This window comes from Triticum urartu, chromosome 6A, assembly GCF_056163025.1.
Source record: "Triticum urartu cultivar PI428250 chromosome 6A, HENAU_Tu73, whole genome shotgun sequence".
Taxonomy (NCBI): Eukaryota; Viridiplantae; Streptophyta; class Magnoliopsida; order Poales; family Poaceae; genus Triticum; species Triticum urartu.
Genome location: NC_141878.1, coordinates 542,454,381 through 542,477,904, shown reverse-complemented (window position 1 = coordinate 542,477,904; position 23,524 = coordinate 542,454,381). Strand labels below are relative to the sequence as shown.

The 23,524-nt window shown below is 47.0% G+C and overlaps 1 protein-coding gene across 1 annotated transcript; it reads right to left on the bottom strand.

Moving 5' to 3' along the window:
* Positions 1-12,688: 12,688 nt before the first annotated feature.
* On the bottom strand, positions 12,689-13,582 carry LOC147966178 (uncharacterized). The gene has a single exon (XM_087530744.1). The coding sequence runs from the start codon at positions 13,580-13,582 to the stop codon at positions 12,689-12,691; it is 894 nt and encodes a 297-aa protein (XP_087386870.1).
* Between the last annotated feature and the right edge of the window lie 9,942 nt (positions 13,583-23,524).

Here is a 23,524-nt window from a genome sequence, read left to right as displayed (position 1 = left end):
GTGGAGCGTCGCTATCTCCTTGGTCCTTGATACTTTGATAGGGATCGTCCAGTGGCCATTACCTATCTCTTATAGTAGTTTTTTCGAAAGTAATAAAACACCCTGGTTAAAGCGATGAGGCGAGCCGGGGTTAAAAGACGGGAGACAGCGGCGGGACGTTCAGTGAACCAGCTACGCACTCATCCTTTATAAATAAAAGAACAAACAACTCCGCACTCAGTTTGTTTACTTAATCCTGACAGTATTAATTAAGGAGCTCAACTACGAGCGTACGTACACAAACGTACGGACTGAAACGTCCTGCTTTCGTCCCTGCGCGTGCGTCTGCAACTGGGCTGGTCGCATGGCACATACGGCGTCTTGTAGTACCTAGAACAATGCGGCGATCACTTAAACAATACTTCCTTCGTTCGAAATTACTTATCTCAAAAATCAATGTACCTAAAATTAAAATACGTCTAGATACATCCATTTCTGCGACAGTTAATTTTAAACGAAAAGAGTAGTTACGTTGATTAAGAAACACTTAAAACAATTGTTACGGGCACCGGTGACTTTCAAAGAAAAATGATGAACCGGTCGGCTCCTGGTTCCTTGGGTCTCGGGCTACCAAATTAGTTTTTTTAGAGAAGGAGGATGACCCCGGCCTTTGTATCTAGGAGATGCATGTGGCTATTTTATTGATTATTCTCGAGGATGTTATAAAATAGAACAACAACATATTCGAATCCGTCATCTTGACAACATCTACCACTATTATTATCCAAATGATGAAGGGCTACCGAATTAGTTAACTCACACTTAATTACTTTTATTACTTGACAATCGGAAGTTTAATTATTTCTGAGCCCGATTGAGGCCTATCACGTCACTTTGTACTGCTTATTTTAGTACCAGATAAATTGCACTTAATTATGCTGTGTTTATAACATCGCCTGACATGTCAAGCAACATAATAATGGTGTTCTCCACGTACTCGTAGTATATAACTGCATAAACAGACCAGGTCCAGTACATAATTTGCTGGACCAGGTTCAATGCTCTTCAGAGATTGCTCGTTTAACATTTCGAAAATCATGCTTTCATTTACGTACGGAGGGGTGAACTGTGCAGATCCGTCCTTGACCAAATCAATCAATATAGATCAATCGGCGCCGCTAAGCAATAACAAGGCCGACTCGATCCGTACGTTCCAGGACTGCGCACGTCTCCCCTCAAATAAAAAAAGATATGGCCAGGACTCAGGGCATGTACAATAGTTCTATCTTAAAAGTGCCACGTAGGATAAATAATGAGGTGGAGGAGGGAGAACTCGCAAGAAAAGGATTGTCTTCTCTCATCATATTTTAAGAAATTGCTAGTTATTGAAGATAAAGCTAAGATATAACCCATTGTAGACATACTCTTTTGTCATCTCTAAATTACATGTAAGACTTAAGATAAGACTGTCTTATCAACCATTGTACATGCCCTCAGTCGACTAACGTCAGCATGGTGCGTATTGGCCTGCCCCGATCGATTGATTTTCCTCTTCGTTCATGTGGGCGTACGACGCTTTTCTTTAGTGGGCTGATTTTCCTTTGCTTTGTCTTCCCAAAGCTTGTCTCGTGCTGGGCTGTCTTTTTTTCCGTATCTTTTTTTCTTAGTGTGTTGGGCTGTCTTGTCTCCTACTTGGTTGCTTACTTTTTTTGTATTTTTTCACGAATACGCACTGTGGCGTATCATTCCATTGATAGAAGAGAGAGAGAGAGAGAGAGAGAGAGAGAGAGAGAGAGAGTACATTGTTGGTAACCCTGATAGCCGTACACTAGGAGGCGGCATTAGGGCGACCGGTGAGCCAGAGAGAGGGGGTTGCTCAGCCCCAGGGTACAGAGATCAGGTTACTGGGATGATCCCATCTAATCCTCGGGCGTCGGCTCTAGCCTAGCGTCGAGCCTTGTCCTTGATCGTGGCAAGGAGTTCGCCATTGGAAGGTTGCATGCCATCAAAGACGTGAAGGAAATATGCCCTAGAGGCAATAATAAAGTTATTATTTATTTCCTTATATCATGATAAATGTTTATTATTCATGCTAGAATTATATTAACCGGAAACATAATACTTGTGTGAATACATAGACAAACAAAGTGTCACTAGTATGCCTCTACTTGACTAGCTCATTAATCAAAGATGGTTATGTTTCCTAACCATGGACAGAGAGTTGTTATTTGATTAACGGGATCACATCATTAGTTGAATGATCTGATTGACATGACCCATTCCATTAGCTTAGCACCCGATCGTTTAGTATGTTGCTATTGCTTTCTTCATGACTTATACATGTTCCTATGACTATGAGATTATGCAACTCCCGTTTGTCGGAGGAACACTTTGTGTGCTACCAAACGTCACAACGTAACTGGGTGATTATAAAGGAGCTCTACAGATGTCTCCAAAGGTACATGTTGGGTTGGCGTATTTCGAGATTAGGATTTGTCACTCCGATTGTCGGAGAGGTATCTCTGGGCCCTCTGGGTAATGCACATTACTTAAGCCTTGCAAGCATTGCAACTAATGAGTTAGTTGCGGGATGATGTATTACAGAACGAGTAAAGAGACTTGCCAGTAACGAGATTGAACTAGGTATTGGATACCGACGATCGAATCTCGGGCAAGTAACATACCGATGACAAAGGGAACAACGTATGTTGTTATGCGGTCTGACCGATAAAGATCTTCGTAGAATATGTAGGAGCCAATATGGGCATCCAGGTCCCGCTGTTGGTTATTGACCGGAGACGTGTCTCGGTCATGTCTACATTGTTCTCGAACCCGTAGGGTCCGCACGCTTAAGGTTACGATGACGGTTATATTATGAGTTTATGCATTTTAATGTACCGAAGGTTGTTCGGAGTCCCGGATGTGATCACGGACATGACGAGGAGTCTCGAAATGGTCGAGACATAAAGATTGATATATTGGAAGCCTATGTTTGGATATCGGAAGTGCTCCGGGTGAAATCGGGATTTTACCGGAGTACCGGGAGGTTACCGGAACCCCCCGGGAGCTATATGGGCCTTACTGGGCTTTAGTGGAAAGGAGAAAGGGGCAGCCCAAGGTGGCTGTGCGCCTCCCCCCTTCCCCTAGTCCTATTAGGACTAGGAGAGGTGGCCGGCCCCCTCTCTCTCTTTCCCCCCTCAAGGAATCCTATTCCAACTAGGATTGGGGGGGGGGGGGAATCCTACTCCCAGAGGGAGTAGGGCTCTCCTGGCGCGCCACCTGTGGCCGGCCAGCCTCCACCCTCTATTCCTTTATATACAGAGGCAGGGCACCCCAAAGAACACACAAGTTGATCCACGTGATCTATTCCTTAGCCGTGTGCGGCGCCCCCAGCCACCATAGTCCTCGATATTACTGTAGCGGAGTTTAGGCGAAGCTCTGCTGCTGTAATACATCAAGATCGTCACCACGCCGTCGTGCTGACGGAACTCTTCCCTGACACTTTGCTGGATCGGAGTCCGGGGATCGTCATCGAGCTGAACGTGTGCTCGAACTCGGAGGTGCCGTAGTTTCGGTGCTTGATCGGTTGGATCGTGAAGACGTACGACTACTTACTCTACGTTGCGTCAACGCTTCTGCAGTCGGTCTGCGTGGGTACGTAGACAACACTCTCCCATCTCGTTGCTATGCATCACATGATCTTGCGTGAGCGTAGGAATTTTTTTGAAATTACTACGAAACCCAACAGTGGCATCCGAGCCTAGGTTATTTATGTTGATGTTATATGCACGAGTAGAACACAAGTGAGTTGTGGGCGATATAAGTCATACTGCCTACTAGCATGTCATACTTTGGTTCGGCGGCATTGTTGGATGAGACGACCCGGACCAACATTACGCGTACGCTTACGCGAGACCGGTTCCCCCGACGTGCTTTGCACACAGGTGGCTTGCGGGCGACTGTCTCTCCAACTTTAGTTGAACCAAGTATGGCTACGCCCGGTCCTTGTGAAGGTTAAAACGGAGTCTATTTGACAAACTATCGTTGTGGTTTTGATGCGTAGGTGAGATTGGTTCTTGCTTAAGCCCGTAGCAACCACGTAAAACTTGCAACAACAAAGTAGAGGACGTCTAACTTGTTTTTGCAGGGCATGTTGTGATGTGATATGGTCAAGACATGATACTGAATTTTATTGTATGAGATGATCATGTTTTGTAACCGAGTTATCGGCAACTGGCAGGAGCCTTATGGTTGTCGTTTTATTGTATGCAATGCAATCGCGATGTAATGCTTTACTTTATTACTAAACGGTAGTGATAGTCGTGGAAGCATAAGATTGGCGAGACGACAACGATGCTACGATGGAGATCAAGGTGTCGCGCCGGTGACGATGGTGATCACGACGGTGCTTCGAAGATGGAGATCACAAGCACAAGATGATGATGGCCATATCATATCACTTATATTGATTGCATGTGATGTTTATCTTTTATGCATCTTATCTTGCTTTGATTGACGGTAGCATTATAAGATGATCTCTCACTAAATTATCAAGAAGTGTTCTCCCTGAGTATGCACCGTTGCCAAAGTTCGTCGTGCCCAGACACCACATGATGATCGGGTGTGATAAGCTCTACGTCCATCTACAACGGGTGCAAGCCAGTTTTTGCACACGCAGAATACTTAGGTTAAACTTGACGAGCCTAGCATATACAGATATGGCCTCGGAACACGGAGACCGAAAGGTCGAGCATGAATCATATAGTAGATATGATCAACATAGTGATGTTCACCAATGAAATAACTCCATCTCACGTGATGATCGGACATGGTTTAGTTGATTTGGATCACGTAATCACTTAGAGGATTAGAGGGATGTCTATCTAAGTGGGAGTTCTTAAGTAATATGATTAATTGAACTTAAATTTATCATGAACTTAGTCCTGGTAGTATTTTGCAAATTATATTGTAGATCAATAGCTCGCGTTGTTGCTTCCCTGTGTTTATTTTGATATGTTCCTAGAGAAAATTGTGTTGAAAGATGTTAGTAGCAATGATGCGGATTGGATCCGTGATTTGAGGTTTATCCTCATTGCTGCACAGAAGAATTATGTCCTTCATGCAACGCTAGGTGACAGACCTATTGCAGGAGTAGATGCAGACGTTATGAACGTTTGGCTAGGTCAATATGATGACTACTTGATAGTTTAGTGCACCATGCTTAATGGCTTAGAATCGGGACTTCAAAGACGTTTTGAACGTCATGGAGCATATGAGATGTTCCAGGAGTTGAAATTAATATTTCTAGCAAATACCCGAGTTGAGAGATATGAAGTCTCCAACAAGTTCTAAAGCTAAAAGATGGAGGAGAATCGCTCAACTAGCGAGCATGTGCCCAGATTGTCTGAGTACTACAATCGTTTGAATCAAGTGGGAGTTAATCTTCCAGATAAGATAGTGATTGACAGAATTCTCTAGTCACCATCACCAAGTTAGTAGAACTTCGTGATGAACTATGATATGCAAGGGATAACTGAAATGATTCCCAAGCTCTTCGTAATGCGGAAATTGACGAAGGTAGAAATCAAGAAAACATCAAGTGTTGATGGTAGACAAGACCACTAGTTTCAAGAAAAGGGAAGAGGGAAGAAAGGGAACTTCAAGAAGAACAGCAAGCAAGTTGCTGCTCAAGTGAAGAAGCCCAAGTCTGGTCCTAAGCCTGAGACTAAGTGCTTCTACTGCAAAAGGACTGGTCACTGGAAGTGGAACTACCCCAAGTGATTGGCGGATAAGAAGGATGGCAAAGTGAACATAAGTATATTTGATATACATGTTATTGATGTGTACTTTACTAGTGTTTATAGCAACCCCTCAGTATTTGATACTAGTTCAGTTGCTAAGATTAGTAACTCGAAACAGGAGTTGCAGAATAAACAGAGACTAGTTAAGGGTGAAGTGACGATGTGTGTTGGAAGTAGTTCCAAGATTGACATGATCATCATCGCACACTCCCCTATACTTTCAGGATTAGTGTTGAACCTAAATAAGTGTTATTTGGTTTTTGCGTTGAGCATGAATATGATTTGATCATGTTTATTGCAATAAGGTTATTCATTAAAGTCAGAGAATAATTGTTGTTCTGTTTACATGAATAAAACCTTATATGGTTACACACCCAATGAAAATAGTTCGTTGGATCTCGATCGTAGTGATACACATAATCATAATATTGAAACCAAAAGATGCAAAGTTAATAATGATAGTGCAACTTATTTGTAGCACTGCCGTTTAGGTCATATTGGTGTAAAGCGCATGAAGAAACTCCATGGTGATGGGATTTTGGAATCACTTGATTATGAATCACTTGATGCTTGCGAACCATGCCTCATGGGCAAGATGACTAAGACTCCGTTCTCCGGAGCGAGCAACTGACTTATTGGAAATAATACATACTGATGTATGCGGTCCGATGAGTGTTAAGGCTCACGGCAAGTATCGTTATTTTCTGAACTTCACAGATGATTTGAGCAGATATGGGTATATCTACTTGATGAAACATAAGTCTGAAACATTTGAAAAGTTCAAAGAATTTCAGAGTGAAGTGGAAAATCATCGTGACAAGAAAATAAAGTTTCTACAATCTGATCGCGGAGACAAATATTTGAGTTACGAGTTTGGTCTTCAATTAAAACAATGTGGAATAGTTTCACAAACTCATGCCACATGGAACACCACAGCATAATGGTGTGTCCGAACGTCATAACCGTACTTTATTGGATATAGTGCAATCTATGATGTCTCTTACCGATCTACCACTATCGCTTTGGGGTTATGCATTAGAGACAGCTGCATTCACGTTAAATAGGGCACCATCTAAATCCGTTGAGACGACACCATATGAACTATGGTTTGGCAAGAAACCTAAGCTGTCGTTTCTTAAAGTTTGGAGTTGCGATGCTTATGTGAAAAAGTTTCATCTCGATAAGCTCAAACTCAAATCGGAGAAATATGTCTTCATAGGATACCCAAAGGAGACAGTTGGGTACACCTTCTATCACAGATCCGAAGGCAAGACATTCGTTGCAAAGAATGGATCCTTTCTAGAGAAGGAGTTTCTCTCGAAAGAAGTGAGTGGGAGAAAAGTAGAACTTGATAAGGTAATTGTACCTTCTCCCTTATTGGAAAGTAGTTCATCACAGAAATCTATTCCTGTGACTACTACACCAATTAGTGAGGAAGCTAATGATGATGATCATGTAACTTCAGATCAAGTTACTACCGAATCTCGTAGGTAAACCAGAGTGAGATCCACACCAGAGTGGTACGGTAATCTTGTTCTGGAAGTTATGTTACTAGACCATGACGAACCTACGAACTATGAGGAAGCGATGATGAGCCCAGATTCCGCAAAATGGCTTGAGGCCATGAAATCTGAGATGGGATCCATGTATGAGAACAAAGTATGGACTTTGGTTGACTTGCCCGATGATCGGCAAGCCATAGAAAATAAATGGATCTTCAAGAGGAAGACGGGCGCTGATAGTAGTGTTACTATCTACAAAGCTAGAATTATCGCAAAATGTTTTCGACAAGTTCAAGGTGTTGACTACGATGAGAGTTTCTCACTCGTATCTATGCTTAAATCTGTCCGAATCATGTTAGCAATTGCCGCATTTTATGAAATATGGCAAATGGATAACAAAACTGCAATCCTTAATGGATTTCTTAAAGAAGAGTTGTATATGATGCAACCAGAAGTTTTTGTCAATCCTAAAGGTGTTAACAAAATGTGCAAACTCCAGCGATCCATCTATGGACTGGTGTAAGCATCTCGGAGTTGGAATATACGCTTTGATAAGATGATCAAAGCATATAGTTTTATACAGACTTGCGGTGAAGCCTGTATTTACAAGAAAGTGAGTGGGAGCACTACAGCATTTCTGATAAGTATATGTGAATGACATATTGTTGATCGGAAATAATGTAGAATTATTCTGCAAAGCATAAAGGAGTGTTTGAAAGGAGTTTTTCAAAGAAAGACCTCGGTGAAGTTGCTTACATATTGAGCATCAAGATCTATAGAGATAGATCAAGACGCTTGATAAGTTTTTCAATGAGTACCTACCTTGACAAGATTTTGAAGTAGTTCAAAATGGAACAGTCAAAGAAAAAGTTTCTTGCCTGTGTTACAAGGTGTGAAGTTGAGTAAGACTCAAAGCCCGACCGCGGCAGAAGATAGAAAGAGAATGAAAGTCATTCCCTATGCCTCAGTCATAGGTTCTATAAAGTATGCCATGCTGTGTACCAGATCTATTGTATACCCTACACTTTGTTAAGCAAGGGAATACAATAGTGATCTAAGAGTAGATCACTGGACAGTGGTCAAAATTATCCTTAGTGGAATAAGGAAATATTTCTCAATTATGGAGGTGACAAAAAGGTTCGTCGTAAAAAGTTACGTCGATGCAAGTTTTGACACAGATCTGGATGACTCTAAGTCTCGGTCTAGATACATATTGAAAGTGGGAGCAATAAGCTAGAGTAGCTCCATGCAGAGCATTGTTGACATAGAAATTCGCAAAATACTTACGGATCTGAATGTGACAGACCCGTTGACTAAAATTATCTCACAAGCAAAACATGATCACCTTAGTACTCTTTGGGTGTTAATCACATAGCGATGTGAACTAGATTACTGACTCTAGTAAACCCTTTGGGTGTTGATCACATATCGATGTGAACTATGGGTGTTAATCACATGGTGATGTGAACTATTGCTGTTAAATCACATGGCGATGTGAACTAGATTATTGACTCTAGTGCAAGTGGGAGACTGAAGGAAATATGCCCTAGAGGCAATAATAAAGTTATTATTTATTTCCTTATATCATGATAAATGTTTATTATTCATGCTAGAATTGTATTAACCGGAAACATAATACTTGTGTGAATACATAGACAAACAAAGTGTCACTAGTATGCCTCTACTTGACTAGCTCATTAATCAAAGATGGTTATGTTTCCTAACCATGGACAAAGAGTTGTTATTTGATTAACGGGATCACATCATTAGTTGAATGATCTGATTGACATGACCCATTCCATTAGCTTAGCACCCGATCGTTTAGTATGTTGCTATTGCTTTCTTCATGACTTATACATGTTCCTATGACTATGAGATTATGCAACTCCCGTTTGCCGGAGGAACACTTTGTGTGCTACCAAACGTCACAACGTAACTGGGTGATTATAAAGGAGCTCTACAGGTGTCTCCAAAGGTACATGTTGGGTTGGCGTATTTCGAGATTAGGATTTGTCACTCCGATTGTCGGAGAGGTATCTCTGGGCCCTCTGGGTAATGCACATCACTTAAGCCTTGCAAGAATTGCAACTAATGAGTTAGTTGCGGGATGATGTATTACAGAACGAGTAAAGAGACTTGCCGGTAACGAGATTGAACTAGGTATTGGATACCGACGATCGAATCTCGGGCAAGTAACATACCGATGACAAAGGGAACAACGTATGTTGTTATGCGGTCTGACCGATAAAGATCTTCGTAGAATATGTAGGAGCCAATATGGGCATCCAGGTCCCGCTGTTGGTTATTGACCGGAGACGTGTCTCGGTCATGTCTACATTGTTCTCGAACCCGTAGGGTCCGCACGCTTAAGGTTACGATGACGGTTATATTATGAGTTTATGCATTTTAATGTACCGAAGGTTGTTCGGAGTCCCGGATGTGATCACGGACATGACGAGGAGTCTCGAAATGGTCGAGACGTAAAGATTGATATATTGGAAGCCTATGTTTGGATATCGGAAGTGCTCCGGGTGAAATCGGGATTTTACCGGAGTACCGGGAGGTTACCGGAACCCCCCGGGAGCTATATGGGCCTTACTGGGCTTTAGTGGAAAGGAGAAAGGGGCATCCCAAGGTGGCTGTGCGCCTCCCCCCTTCCCCTAGTCCTATTAGGACTAGGAGAGGTGGCCGGCCCCCTCTCTCTCTTTCCCCCCTCAAGGAATCCTATTCCAACTAGGATTGGGGGGGGGGGGGAATCCTACTCCCAGAGGGAGTAGGGCTCTCCTGGCGCGCCACCTGTGGCCGGCCAGCCTCCCCCCTCTATTCCTTTATATACAGAGGCAGGGCACCCCAAAGAACACACAAGTTGATCCACGTGATCTATTCCTTAGCCGTGTGCGGCGCCCCCAGCCACCATAGTCCTCGATATTACTGTAGCGGAGTTTAGGCGAAGCTCTGCTGCTGTAATACATCAAGATCGTCACCACGCCGTCGTGCTGACGAAACTCTTCCCTGACACTTTGCTGGATCGGAGTCCGGGGATCGTCATCGAGCTGAACGTGTGCTCGAACTCGGAGGTGCCGTAGTTTCGGTGCTTGATCGGTTGGATCGTGAAGACGTACGACTACTTACTCTATGTTGCGTCAACGCTTCCGCAGTCGGTCTGCGTGGGTACGTAGACAACACTCTCCCATCTCGTTGCTATGCATCACATGATCTTGCGTGAGCGTAGGAATTTTTTTGAAATTACTACGAGACCCAACAAGACGATGTTGTTCCGGTGCTTCCAGATGGCCCAGGCTGTTATGGTGACCAAAGAAGCGAAGCCCTTGCGGAAGTAGGATGGAGCGGCCAGTGTGCAAGTGGACCACCATTCAAAGAGCTCAGCCTGGCCATCCGGTGGTGCAATCGGTAGTCTACACCACGAGAGAGCCTCGTGCCAGGTGATACGCGCAAGCACACGGCCGGTGAGGATGTGGTGCAGGGTTTCATCGTCCTGGTCACAGAATAGGCAAGCGGCAGGGTGCGGCAGCCCGAGGCGAGCCAGGCGATCGGCAGTCCAACATCGGTTTTGAGAAGCTAGCCATAGGAAAAACTTGACGTTGAGCGGTGCCCAGCTACGCCAGATCGGCTTCCAGAAGGGTGCGGTAATCGATCCAACGAACAGGGCGGTGTAGCAGGTGCTGGCAGTGTAAACTCCCGTCAAAGACCAACGCCAAGAGAGTGCGTCCGGAGCGGATGAGAGGGAAACCAACCGCAGGCGGCGCCAAAGGTCGACGTACTCGAGGATTGCCAACGGGTCAAGGGCGCCGGCGATGTCTGAGATCCAACCCTGGTTGCACAACCCGTCGCTGATGAGGCGCGTGCGCTTCCTTCTACGCGGAACCATGGCCACGAGGGTGGGGGCGATTTTGGCAACAGATTGGCCGTGGAGCCAGTGATCCGTCCAGAACCTGCAAGTATTGCCATCGCCAGGTGTCCAAACCGTAGAAGCTTTGAAGATTTGCTGAACCTCATGATCATACGGCAGGCGCAGGTGGTGCCATGGGCGCGTCGGGTCCATGGCCTGCAGCCAGAGCCATCTAGTGCGCAGCGCGGTGCCGGCGCGATGTAGGTCGTGCATGCGGAGACCGCCCAGCTCAACAGGGCGGCAGACCTTGGCCCAGCTAACGAGGCAACAGCCAGCGCGTGCGTCTTTGCATCCTTGCCAGAGGAAGTCGCGAATGATGCGGGTGACTCGCCGCAAGATGGGTTTGGAGACAGCCATGGCCATAAGGATGTGGGCCGGCATTGCGGTGAGGACATGCCTCACGAGCGCGAGCCGTTCGCCTCAGTTGAGCAGCGCGGCCTTCCACGTTGCGAGCTTGAGGAGGAGCTTGTCGAGGAGGGGCATCAAGTCGGAAGAGGAGGCCTTGCACACGGACAGTTGCAAGCCAAGGTATTTGATCGGGAAGTGCTTGATGGGGCAGGCCAAGGTGGAAGCAATGTCGGGCAACACCTCGGGAGGGCACCTGATAGGCGTAGCCGAGCATTTGGGAAAACTAGTCCAAAGGCCAGAGGCATTTGCCAAAGGTGTCCAAGAGCTTGCGGATGGTGCGCAACTCGGCCGGGTCCGGGTGGCAGAAGAGCACAACGTCATCGGCAAAAAGGGAGATGCTAGAGGCCGCATGTCTGTTGGTGAGCCATTGAAGGACGCCCTTGGAGACGACATGTTGGAGCAGGCTGTTAAGGGTGTCGATGACGATGGCGAATAGCATGGGGGAAACAGGGTCACCCTGGCACAAGCCTTGCTCATGCTGGATTGGAGGCCCCGGGTTGCCGTTGATAAGCACATGGGTGGACGTAGTAGAGAGCAGCATGCAGATCCAAGCACACCAGCGCCTCCCAAAACCCAGGTGTGAGAGCGTCCCGAGGAGGAAAGGCCAGGAGACCGTGTCAAAAGCACGAGCAATGTCAAGCTTGAGGAGGATCCGAGGTGCTTTGAGATTGTGCAGCAACCGCGCCGTCTGCTGGACCGGCAAGAAGTTGTCGTGGACGCCGCGGCCGGCGATGAAAGCTCTCTGGTTTGTAGACACGAGGCTCGCCATCCTCGGAGCAAGGCGCAGGGACAGGACCTTGGCGAAAATCTTCGCAACTAGGTGGATGAGACTAATGGGGTGATAGTCAGACAAGCTGGAAGCATCGGCCTTCTTGGGGAGAAGGGTGATCAGAGCCTGGTTCAACTTCTGAAAGCCACAACCATTCATCGAGGATATCTTGTCAAAAACGGCACAAATGTCTCCCACGATAGTGCCCCAGCATGCCCGAAGGAACTCAGCGGTGAACCCACCCGGTCCAGGTGCTTTGCCGAGCGGGAGCGATTTCACAGCAGCCCAAATCTCGTCCTCGGTGAACGGCCGATCGAGCTCAGCAAGGTCGAAGTGATGGGTCCAGGGCCCCAAGGTTGAGGCTGAAATCGCGTGCGGCAGCTCGGCCGATGATGGAAGTGAAATGGTCGAAGGCTGCCCGAGCCATGGCCTCGTCATCGAACACGATCGCGTCTCCCACACGCGAGCAGGAGATGGCATTCTTCTTGCTGCGATGCGCCGCATGGATTTTGAAGAACGCTATGCTGGTATCGCCAGCTTTGAGCCAGCAGAAGCGAGGCCGCTCGTGGGCGATCGAGCGTTCAAGGGAGGAGAGCCCGAGGTAGGCGCGTTTGAGCTCGCGCCTCAGCCAAGCCTCATGTGGAGCAAGCGGGCGGGAGTCCTGGGCGGTGTCAAACCGGAGAATGAGCTCACGGGCAAGCATGATTTGCGTGGAAACATGGCCAACGGTGTGCGCACTCCAGCCCTGCAGCCGGTGCGCAGCAGCTTTGAGGCGGAAGTAGATGGTGCGAAACGGGTCGGCGTCGGGGGCGACAGAGTTCCATGCTTCGTCAACCAACTGGTGAAATCCGTCCAACTTGATCCAAAATCTCTCGAAGTGAAAGCACCGCTTTGAGGTAGTTTGAGGCGAACACTCAAGTAGGAGCAGGCAGTGATCGGACACCGCGGAGGCCAGGCAGCGCAGAGAGCAGTGCGCGTATAAGGTCACCCAAGACGCGGTGCAAAGGACGCGATCGTTCTTAACGAGGGTGGGGATCACCTGCTCGTTTGACCAGGTATATCTCCAACCCTGAAGGTAGATATCACGGAGAGCCAAGTCGGAGATGAGCCGACGAAACTGGCTCATCATGCGGTGGTTAATTCTGTCATTGTTCTTGTCCTCGATGCACGCAATCATGTTAAAATCCCCACCAATGATCCAAGCGCCGACCATCATGGAGTGAAGATCGTGGAGCTCGGCTAGAAACTCAAGTTTATCCGCATCGGCCTGCGGCCCATAGACACCCGTAATCCACCAAGGGGGGCCGCCCGAGGCAAGCATCACAGTGGCGGAGGCGTGGTAGGAGCCAACAACACGGTTAGAGAGGGAGACGTGATCCGCTCGCCAAGAAAGGATGATGCCGCCTCGCGTACCATCCGTAGGCAGCTAGTAGTAATCGGCGAACTCAGGACCCAGAGTCTAGGCAACGACATCAGGCGAGACCAGGGAGAGCTTTGTTTCTTGAAGACAAATGATGACGGCGCAGCGGAGGAAACCATACTGCGGATGGCAGCGCGCCTGGCACGGCAGTTCAGGCCACGCATGTTCGAGAACACAATTTTAATGTTGTTCAACACGGGAAAAGGGTTGGTGCACAGGGAACACAGCCAAGCCGGACGATTAGACTACAGCTATGCTAGGCGAAGGAAGGTTCGCTAGCATCTCAGGGGGTACATGCCAACCATAAAAGTCAGTGAACGCCTGCACGACATCCACCGCCAGGGGTTCCTCGAATAGCTTGGTGTAGCGCTGAATAATGGAAGCAGAAACGGGCTCGTCCTCTTTAAGCAGGCCCAAACGTAGAAGTAGGATGCGCTTGGCCTTGTTCTCGGAATCCAGGCCACGATCAGCGGCGGCAATGCGCCCACTCCGTCTCGGAGTGAAGTTAGGCGGGATTGCGCCCCGCTTGCGACACGTGGGTGGGGTGGGGAGGATAGGCGCCAAGGCAGTTCGAATGGAATCCAAGTAACCGTTGGGGCCTGAAGGCGCGGCAGCAGAAGGTGAAGGGTCCGGTGCATGCATGCCTTGAGGACGTGGCGCGAGCTCAGCCGCAGCCGGTGCATGCCTAGGAAGAGATGCGGTTGGAGGGTCACGGGTCCCAAGAGAGCAGGCCAGATCCTCCTCGGGCGCCGCGGAGGATTGGACAAACACACTTTCCACCGTCACGGGATCAGAGATGGGGTCCATGGGGCTGGCGCGCGCCTCGGGAGTGGGCGGGCAGGGATCGCCCGCGGCCTCATTGGTCACAGGACCCGAGGGGGAAGGCTGCAAAAGGGAGGGGAAGGGGCAGCAGAATCATCAAGGGCAGGCGTTGTCGGGGGGATGGCAGCCTCCAGGGTGGGCCTGAGATCAGTGTCGCCCGTGCATTGGGCGATCCGGACGGGGCTGGGTGAGCATCCACGCGAGGAGGCAGGAATGGACCCTGACCCGGTCAAAAGCAGCCGAGGATCAGGAGTACGCTGATCGGTCTGCCTGTCGTGGCCCTGGTCACGCTGCGCCTCGGGGACCAACCCGGCATGGAGCGTAGCAGCGGAGGACAACCGTGCGTGGACTGGGGCCCTCCGGGGCCCCACGCCCACGATAGGGTACGGACCCAACACACCCTGCCAGGGCCGCACCGGAGGGGCGCCACGGCGGCGCGTGTCATCGGAGCCAGCAACGTTGCCGTGACCGGCGGAGCGCCGGGAAGAGCCCGAGGAGGCGCGGCCAGGCGCCCGCGGGAAGTCATGGTGACGGGGCAATGCAGGGGTAGAGGAGGCGAGCCAGCGTCGTGCGCACCAACAGAGCCCGGGGGCGGAGGCGGCGGCGGCGAGGGAGTGTCCATGCGCACCGTCGTACTTTTTTTTGTATTTGGCCTAACAAATATATCAGTGTCCGTGTTAACGCTCCCAGGTGTGGAGTGTGTCTCCATGAAACATAAGATAATGCATAAAGAAATATAGTGTGGTTGTATTACTTTGAGCACATAATTTTGACACAAGATAATAAAAAAATAAATTGAAGAACATCTCTGGTTGAACTAAAAATGAGCTTCCTGGTGCATGTCGTAAAAACTGCTAAAAAAGGGGAAGCGGGTAGTAGAAAACTGAAGGTCACTTTCTGATCAATTTTTTTAAAATTTGGAACAAGACTAATGTTGCATATACCTAGTATGGGGCCATTTACTTCTTTCTTAGTGTATATAACTAGTTTTAGGTGATCCGCAGGAAAATAAAATATATTTTAAGTAAAACAATAAGTTACACACGGATGACGGACATGCAATTACGTGAGATCAACGTGTGAGCGACCAGATGACAAAATTTTGAGAAAAAAGGTTGCATAAAAATGACGAGCACGCAATTGCGCATGGGCGATTGACATACAATTGGCACGTGCATAACCACTGGCACGTGCATACTCAGGGAGAACACTTATACCTTCAAATTTAGTGAGGGATCATCTTATAATGCTACCGCTGTACTAAGCAAAATAAGATGCATAAAAGGTAAACATCACATGCAATCAAAATAAGTGATATGATATGGCCATCATCATCTTGTGCCTTTGATCTCCATCTCCAAAGCACCGTCATGATCACCATCGTCGCCGGCTTGACACCTTGATCTCCATCGTAGCATCGTTGTCGTCTCGCCAGCTATTGCTTCTACGACTATCGCTACCTCTTAGTGATAAAGTAAAGCAATTACATGGCGATTGCATTTCATACAATAAAGCGGCAACCATAAGGCTCCTGCCAGTTGCCGATAAATTTTACAAAACATGATCATCTCATACAACAATTTATATCTTATCACGTCTTGACCATATCACATCACAACATGCCCTGCAAAAATAAGTTAGATGTCCTCCGCTTTGTTGTTGCAAGTTTTACGTGGCTGCTACGGGCTTCTAGTAAAAACCGTTCTTACCTACGCATCAAAACCACAACGATTTTTCGTCAAGTGTGCTGTTTTAACCTTCAACAAGGACCGGCCGTAGTCAAACTCGATTCAACTAAAGTTGGAGAAACAGACACCCGCCAACCATCTATGTGCGAAGCACGTCGGTAGAACCAGTCTCATGAATGCGGTCATGTAATGTCAGTTCGGGCCGCTTCATCCAACAATACCGTCGAATCAAAGTAAGATGTTGGTGGTAAGCAGTATGACTATTATCGCCCACAACTCTTTGTGTTCTACTCGTGCATATAACATCTACGTATAGACCTGGCACGGATGCCACTGTTGGGTAACGCAGTATTTCAAAAAAATTACTACGATCACGCAAGATCTATCTAGGAGATGCATAGCAACGAGAGGGGAGAGTGTGTCCACGTACCCTCGTAGACCGAAAGTGGAAGCGTTTAGTAACGCGGTTGATGTAGTCAAATGTCTTCATGATCCAAGTACCGAACGTACGTCACCTCTGTGTTCAGCACACGTTCAGCACGATGACGTCCCTCGAGCTCTTGATCCAGTTGAGGACAAACGAGAGTTCCGTTAGCATGACGGCGTGGCGACGGTGATGATGAAGTTACCGGCGTAGGGCTTCACCTAAGCACTACGACGATATGACCGAGGTGTTGAACTGTGGAGGGGGGCACCGCACACGGCTAAGAGATTGTCTGTTGTGCTGTTAGGGTGCCCCCTGACCATGTATATAAAGGAGGGAGGGAGAGAGGAGGCCGGCCAGGAGGAGCGCGCCAGGGGGGAGTCCTACACGGACTCCTAGTCCAAGTAGGATTCGCCCCCCCCTTTTCCTTTCTTCCACCGGAGGAAAAGGAAGGAGGGGAGAAGGAGAAGGAAGGAGGGGGGCCACGCCCCCACCCTTTTCCAATTCAGTTTGGGCAGGGGGGAGGCGTGCGCCACCTTGTGGCCCTTCTTCCCTCTCTCCATTAAAGCCCACTAAGGCCCGTTAACTTTCCCGGGGGGTTCCGGTAAACTCCCGGTACTCCGGAAAAATGCCCGAACCACTCCGAACCATTCCGATGTCCAAATGCAACCTTCTAATATATGAATCTTTACCTCTCGACCATTTCGAGACTCCTCGTCATGTCTATGATCTAATCCAGGACTACGAACAAACTTCAGTCATCAAATCACATAACTCATAATACAAATCGTCATCGAACGTTAAGCGTGCAGACCCTACGGGTTCGAGAACTATGTAGACATGACCGAGACACATCTCCGATCAATAACCAATAGCGGAACCTGGATGCCCATATTGGATCTTACATATTCTACGAAGATCTTTATCGGTCAAACCGCATAACAACATACATCATTCCTTTTGTCATCGGTATGTTACTTGCCCGAGATTCAATCGTCGGTATCCTCATACCTAGTTTAATCTCATTATCGACAAGTCTCTTTACTTGTTCTGTAATGCATCATCCCATAACTAACTCATTAGTCACATTTCTTGCAAGGCTTATAGTGATGTGCATTATCGAGAGGGCCCAGAGATACCTCTCCGATACACAGAGTGACAAATCCTAATCTCGATCTATGCCAACTCAACAAACACCATCGGAGACACCTGTAGAGCATCTTTATAAACCCAGTTACGTTGTGACGTTTGATAGCACACAAGGTGTTCCTCCGGTATTCGGGAGTTGCATAATCTCATAGTCAAAGGAACATGTATAAGTCATGAAGAAAGCAAGAGCAATAAAACTAAACGATCATTATACTAAGCTAATGGATGGGTCTTGTCTATCACATCATTCTCCTAATGATGTGATCCCTTTCATCAATGACAACACATGTCTATGGTTAGGAAACTTCACCATCTTTGATTGACGAGCTAGTCTAGTAGAGGCTTACTAGGGACACTGTGTTTTGTCTATGTATCCACACATGTATCAAGTTTTCAGTTAATACAATTCTAGCATGAATAATAAACGTTTATCATGATATAAGGAAATATAAATAAAAACTTTATTATTGCCTCTAGGGCATATTTCCTTCACCTCCCTCCGCCTTCGTCGTAGGGCTGTGCTATGGCCGATCAAGGGGCGCTCTCAGCGTGTCCCGGCCTTGGTGCAAGTCTCCTTCGGTCTGGGGCTAGGCTAGGGTTCCGCACAACACCCGATTGAATCTTTTCTCGGGTTAGGGAACAACATGGCAGCGTAGGCTTCGAACTCCAGGACAAGAGACTTGGAAGCCTTGATGAGCGAGTTGGCCCTCCAAGAGGAGGACATGGACGATGTGGTGGTGGAACAAGAAGATCCACTGCCGCCAGAGACGACTAGATGGATGGCCATAGCGCGAGTCCACACGGAGAAGTATAGTCAATAAGGATTCTACAAGACAATGAGAGCGGCATGGGATCTCCTGCAGCCTATATAGATTCACCCTCTTGAGGAAACTTTGTACACGATGCAATTTGCTTGCCTCGGCGACTGGGAGCGCGCGATGCAAGAGGGACCCTGGAACTGCAAAGGTAATGCGGTGATCATGGCTGGGCACGACGGATTCACACAACCCTCGCTGATGAAGCTGGATACTTTGGAACTATGGATGCAAGTGCACGGTCTGCCGGATGGATTCTATCCGCTCCTGAAAGCTCTTGCCAGGAAAGTGGGGGAGGTCATCTATGTGGAGCTTAAGTCGCAAGATTTTGAGTGGAATTTTTACAGGGTGTGGGTCAGAATCAATGTGTTTAACCCCCTAAAGAATGCGGTCAGCTTGGTTCATAAGGAAGAAAGGCAGATTTTCAAGGTCAAGTACGAGAGGCTCCCCGATATGTGTGCAGTTTGCGGCCACCTAGGGCACCAGTTCAAGGAACACGGAGATGGGATTCACACAAAATAGGCGCTTGTTTTTAAGGAGCTTCGAGCAGACTGGTTTCGAGGGGCTGACCCAGGCCCTGGCCAGAATCGCGCAGCTGGAAGGGGCGGGTGTGACGACCAAGGTAGAGGCGCAGGACATGCCAACCAATCAGGCGGGCGGGGCTCAGCCTCAGCGCCGCCTGCTTACTCCGAAGAAGACCTGACTCGGGACACCACAATGACAGAAGTTGATGACAACCACAAGCATACCAAAGGCAACCCGATGGAGAAGAATAAAACTTTAAACCCCCAGGCGCAGGTAGCACCTGCGGGTCCAAGTATGACGCTGGGGGAGACATCTCTCATGCTCCCAGCGCCGCCCTTGCCGATCAGCCCGAGCTCCAAGCAGGAACCCAAGCGGGCCAAGACATATGTAGTTTTAGAGAGTGCTCCAAAGATGTCTTTAGCAGCCAAGTTTCAAGACAACACAATGGCGTCCTCCAACCTGGAGGGTCGCCGGGCGCAATGAATACCCTATGCTGGAACTGTTGCGAAGTGGGCAATGCCGCGACAGTTAACGAGCTTCGCGAGCTAGCGAAGAAGTTTGCCCTCCCCCTATTCTCTGTATAGTAGAAACACAGACTGAGAGAGGTAGGGTAGAAGCACTTGCTGGAACTTTGGGATATGATAATAGTTTCGCTATAGATAGCCAAGGGAGGAGTGGAGGCATTGGTATTTTCTGGAACAATCCAATAAAAATGGAGATTTTGGGTTACTCTATTTGCCATATTGATTGCTCGATCCAAGACCCGGAAAAGATCTATGGGGTCTGACTTGTGTCTACGGGGAAGCACAAACTCATATGAGACACCAAACATGGACAGTGCTGAAAAATATTAGTAGCCTAAGTGCTCTGCCATGGCTTTGCATCAGTGATTTTAATGAGGTCCTACGTCCGGATGAACATGAAGGGGTGGGCCAGCGCAGCAATGCCTAGATTCAGGGTTTTTGAGACACCATCGACGTGTGCATGTTGATGGATTTGGGGTATAGAGGCCGCTTCTAGAATTTCGAGAAGAGGGTGGCCAGCGGCACTTTTACTCGTGTCAGATTAGATAGGGCCCTTGGGTCGGCGGAGTGGAGAGCTCAGCTTCCGCTAGCAAGCTTGTCCCATCTAACAGCTGCAACATCGGACCATTGCCCTATTTTCTTGGAGATTAACGAGGCTAATATGCCTCTGGGATGAAAAGATTTTCGGTACGAGACCATGTGGGAAACTCACGAGCATTGGCAGGAAACCATCATGGAGAAGTGTGATACGTTCATTTTGCATCATGCTTTTATATCAATATTTGTTGCATTATGGGCTCTTATTACACATTATGTCACAATACTTATGCCTATTCTCTCGTATTTTACAAGGTTTACATAAAGAGGGAGAATGCCAGCAGCTCGGATTCTGGGCTGGAAAAGGACCAAATAATAGAGACGTACTCTGCACAGCTCCAAAAGTCCTGAAACTTCACGGAAGACATTTTCAGAATATGTAAAAAATACTGAGCGCAAGAAGTTCACCAGGGGGGCCACACCCTGCCCACGAGGGTGGGGGGCGCGCCCTACCCCCTGGGCGCGCCCCTACCTCGTGGGCCCCCTGGTGGCCCTCTGATGGCCATCTTCTTCTATATGGAGTCTTTCGATGAGAAAAAAAATCATAAGCCATCTTTCCGGACGAGACTCCGTCGCCACGAGGCGGAACCTTGGCGGAACCAATATAGGGCTCTGGCGGAGCTATTCTGCCGGGGAAACTTCCCTCCGGGAGGGGGAAATCATCGCCATCGTCATCACCAATGCTCCTCTCATCGGGAGAGGGCAATCTCCATGAACATCTTCACCAGCACCATCTCCTCTCAAAACCCTAGTTCATCTCTTGTATCCAATTCTTGTCTCCAAGTCCGGGATTGGTACCTGTGGGTTGCTAGTAGTGTTAATTACTCCTTGTAGTTGATGCTAGTTGGTTTATTTGGTGGAAGATCATATGTTCAGATCCTTTATGCATATTAATACCCCTCTGATTATGAACATCAATATGCTTTGTGAGTAGTTACGTTTGTTCCTGAGGACATGGGAGAAGTCTTGCTATTAGTAGTCATGTGAATTTGGTATTCGTTCGATATTTTGATGAGATGTATGTTGTCTCTCCTCTAGTAGTGTTATGTGAACGTCGACTACATGACACTTCACCATTATTTGGTCCTAGAGGAAGGAATTGGGAAGTAATAAGTAGATGATGGGTTGCTAGAGTGACAGAATCTTAAACCCTAATTTATGCATTGCTTCGTAAGGGGCTGATTTGGATCCATATGTTTCATGCTATGGTTAGGTTTACCTTAATACTTTTGTTGTAGTTGCGTATCCTTGCAATAAAGGTTAATCATAAATGGGATGCTATTCAAAGTAAGGGCAGCACCCAAGCACCGGTCCACCCACATACCAAATTATCAAAGTACCGAACACGAATCATATGAATGTGATGAAAACTAGCTTGACTATATTCCCATGTGTCCTCGGGAGCGCTTTACATCATATAAGAGTTTTTCTAGGCTTGTCCTTTGCTACAAAAAGTATTGGGCCACCTTGCTGCACTTTATTTACTTTTGTTACTTGTTACTCGTTACAAATTATCCTATCACAAAACTATCTGTTGCCTATTATTTCAGTGCTTGCAGAGAATACCTTGCTGAAAACCGCTTATCATTTCCTTCTGCTCCTCGTTGGGTTCGACACTCTTACTTATCGAAAGGACTACAATAGATCCCCTACACTTGTGGGTCGTCAAGACTCTTTTCTGGCGCCGTTGCCGGGGAGTGAAGCGCCTTTGGTAGGTGGAATTTGGTAAGGAAAAATTTATATAGTGTGCTGAAATTTACTGTCACTTGTTACTATGGAAAGTAATCCTTTGAGGGGCTTGTTCGGGGTATCTTCACCCCGACCACTAGAGCAAAGAGTTGCTCCTCAACCTACTGAACCTACTGAAAATGAAAATGTCTGCTTTGAAATTCCTTCGGGTATGATAGAAAAACTGCTAGCTAATCCTTTTGCAGGAGACGGAACAACGCATCCTGATGAGCACTTAATATATGTGGATGAAGTTTGTGGATTATTTAAGCTTGCAGGTGTACCCGGAGATGTTATTAAGAAGAAGGTCTTCCCTTTATCTTTGGAGGAAGATACATTGACATGGTATAGGCTATGTGATGATACGGGGTCATGGAACTACAAATGATTGAAATTGGAATTTCATCAGAAGTTTTATCCTATGCATCTTGTTCATCGTGATCGCAATTATATATATAATTTTTGGCCTCGCGAAGGAGAAAGCATCGCTCAAGCTTGGAGGAGGCTTAAATCAATGTCATATTCATGCCCCAATCATGAGCTCTCAAGAGAAATGATTATTCAAAATTTATATGCTCGGCTTTCTGATAACAATCGCACCATGCTCGATACTTCTTGTGTTGGCTCTTTTATGACGAAGACTATTGAATTCAAATGGGATTTATTGGAAAGAATTAAACGCAGCTCTGAAGATTGGGACCTCGACGAAGGTAAGGAGTCAGGTATGACACCTAAGTTTGATTGTGTTAAATCTTTTATGGATACCGATGTTTTCCATAAATTTAGCACTAAATATGGACTTGACTCTGAGATAGTAGCTTCTTTCTGTGAATCTTTTGCTACTCATGTTGATCTCCCTAGGGAGAAGTGGTTTAAATATCATCCTCCCATAGAAGTAAAAGTAGCTGCACCTATTAAAGTTGAAGAAAATATTGTCACTTATAATGATCCTATTATTCCTATTGCTTATGTTGAGAAACCACCTTTTCCTGTTAGGATAAAGGACCATGCTAAAGCTTCAACTGTGGTTCATAAAAGCAATATTAGAACTTATACACCTCCTGAACAAATTAAAGTTGAACCTAATATTGCTATTGTTAAAGATCTCTTGTCTGATAATATTGACGGGCATGTTATTCATTTCCGTGATGAGACTGCTAGAATTGCTAAACCTTGTGCTAAAGATAAACCTAGATCTTTGGTAGGCATGCCTATTATTTCTGTTAAAATAGGAGATCATTGTTATCATGGCTTAGGTGATATGGGTGCCAGTGCTAGTGCTATACCTCATGACTTATACAAAGAAATTATGCATGATATTGCACCTGCTGAGATAGAAGATATTGATGTCGCAATTAAACTTGCCAATAGAGATACTATTTCACCAATTGGAATTGTTAGAGATGTTAAAGTCTTGTGTGGGAAAACTAAATATCCTGCTGATTTTCTTGTTCTTGGTTCCC

Excerpts from the sequence above, each read along its gene's own strand:
- LOC147966178 (XM_087530744.1), bottom strand. The coding sequence starts at position 13,582 with ATGGTCGGCGCTTGGATCATTGGTGGGGATTTTAACATGATTGCGTGC.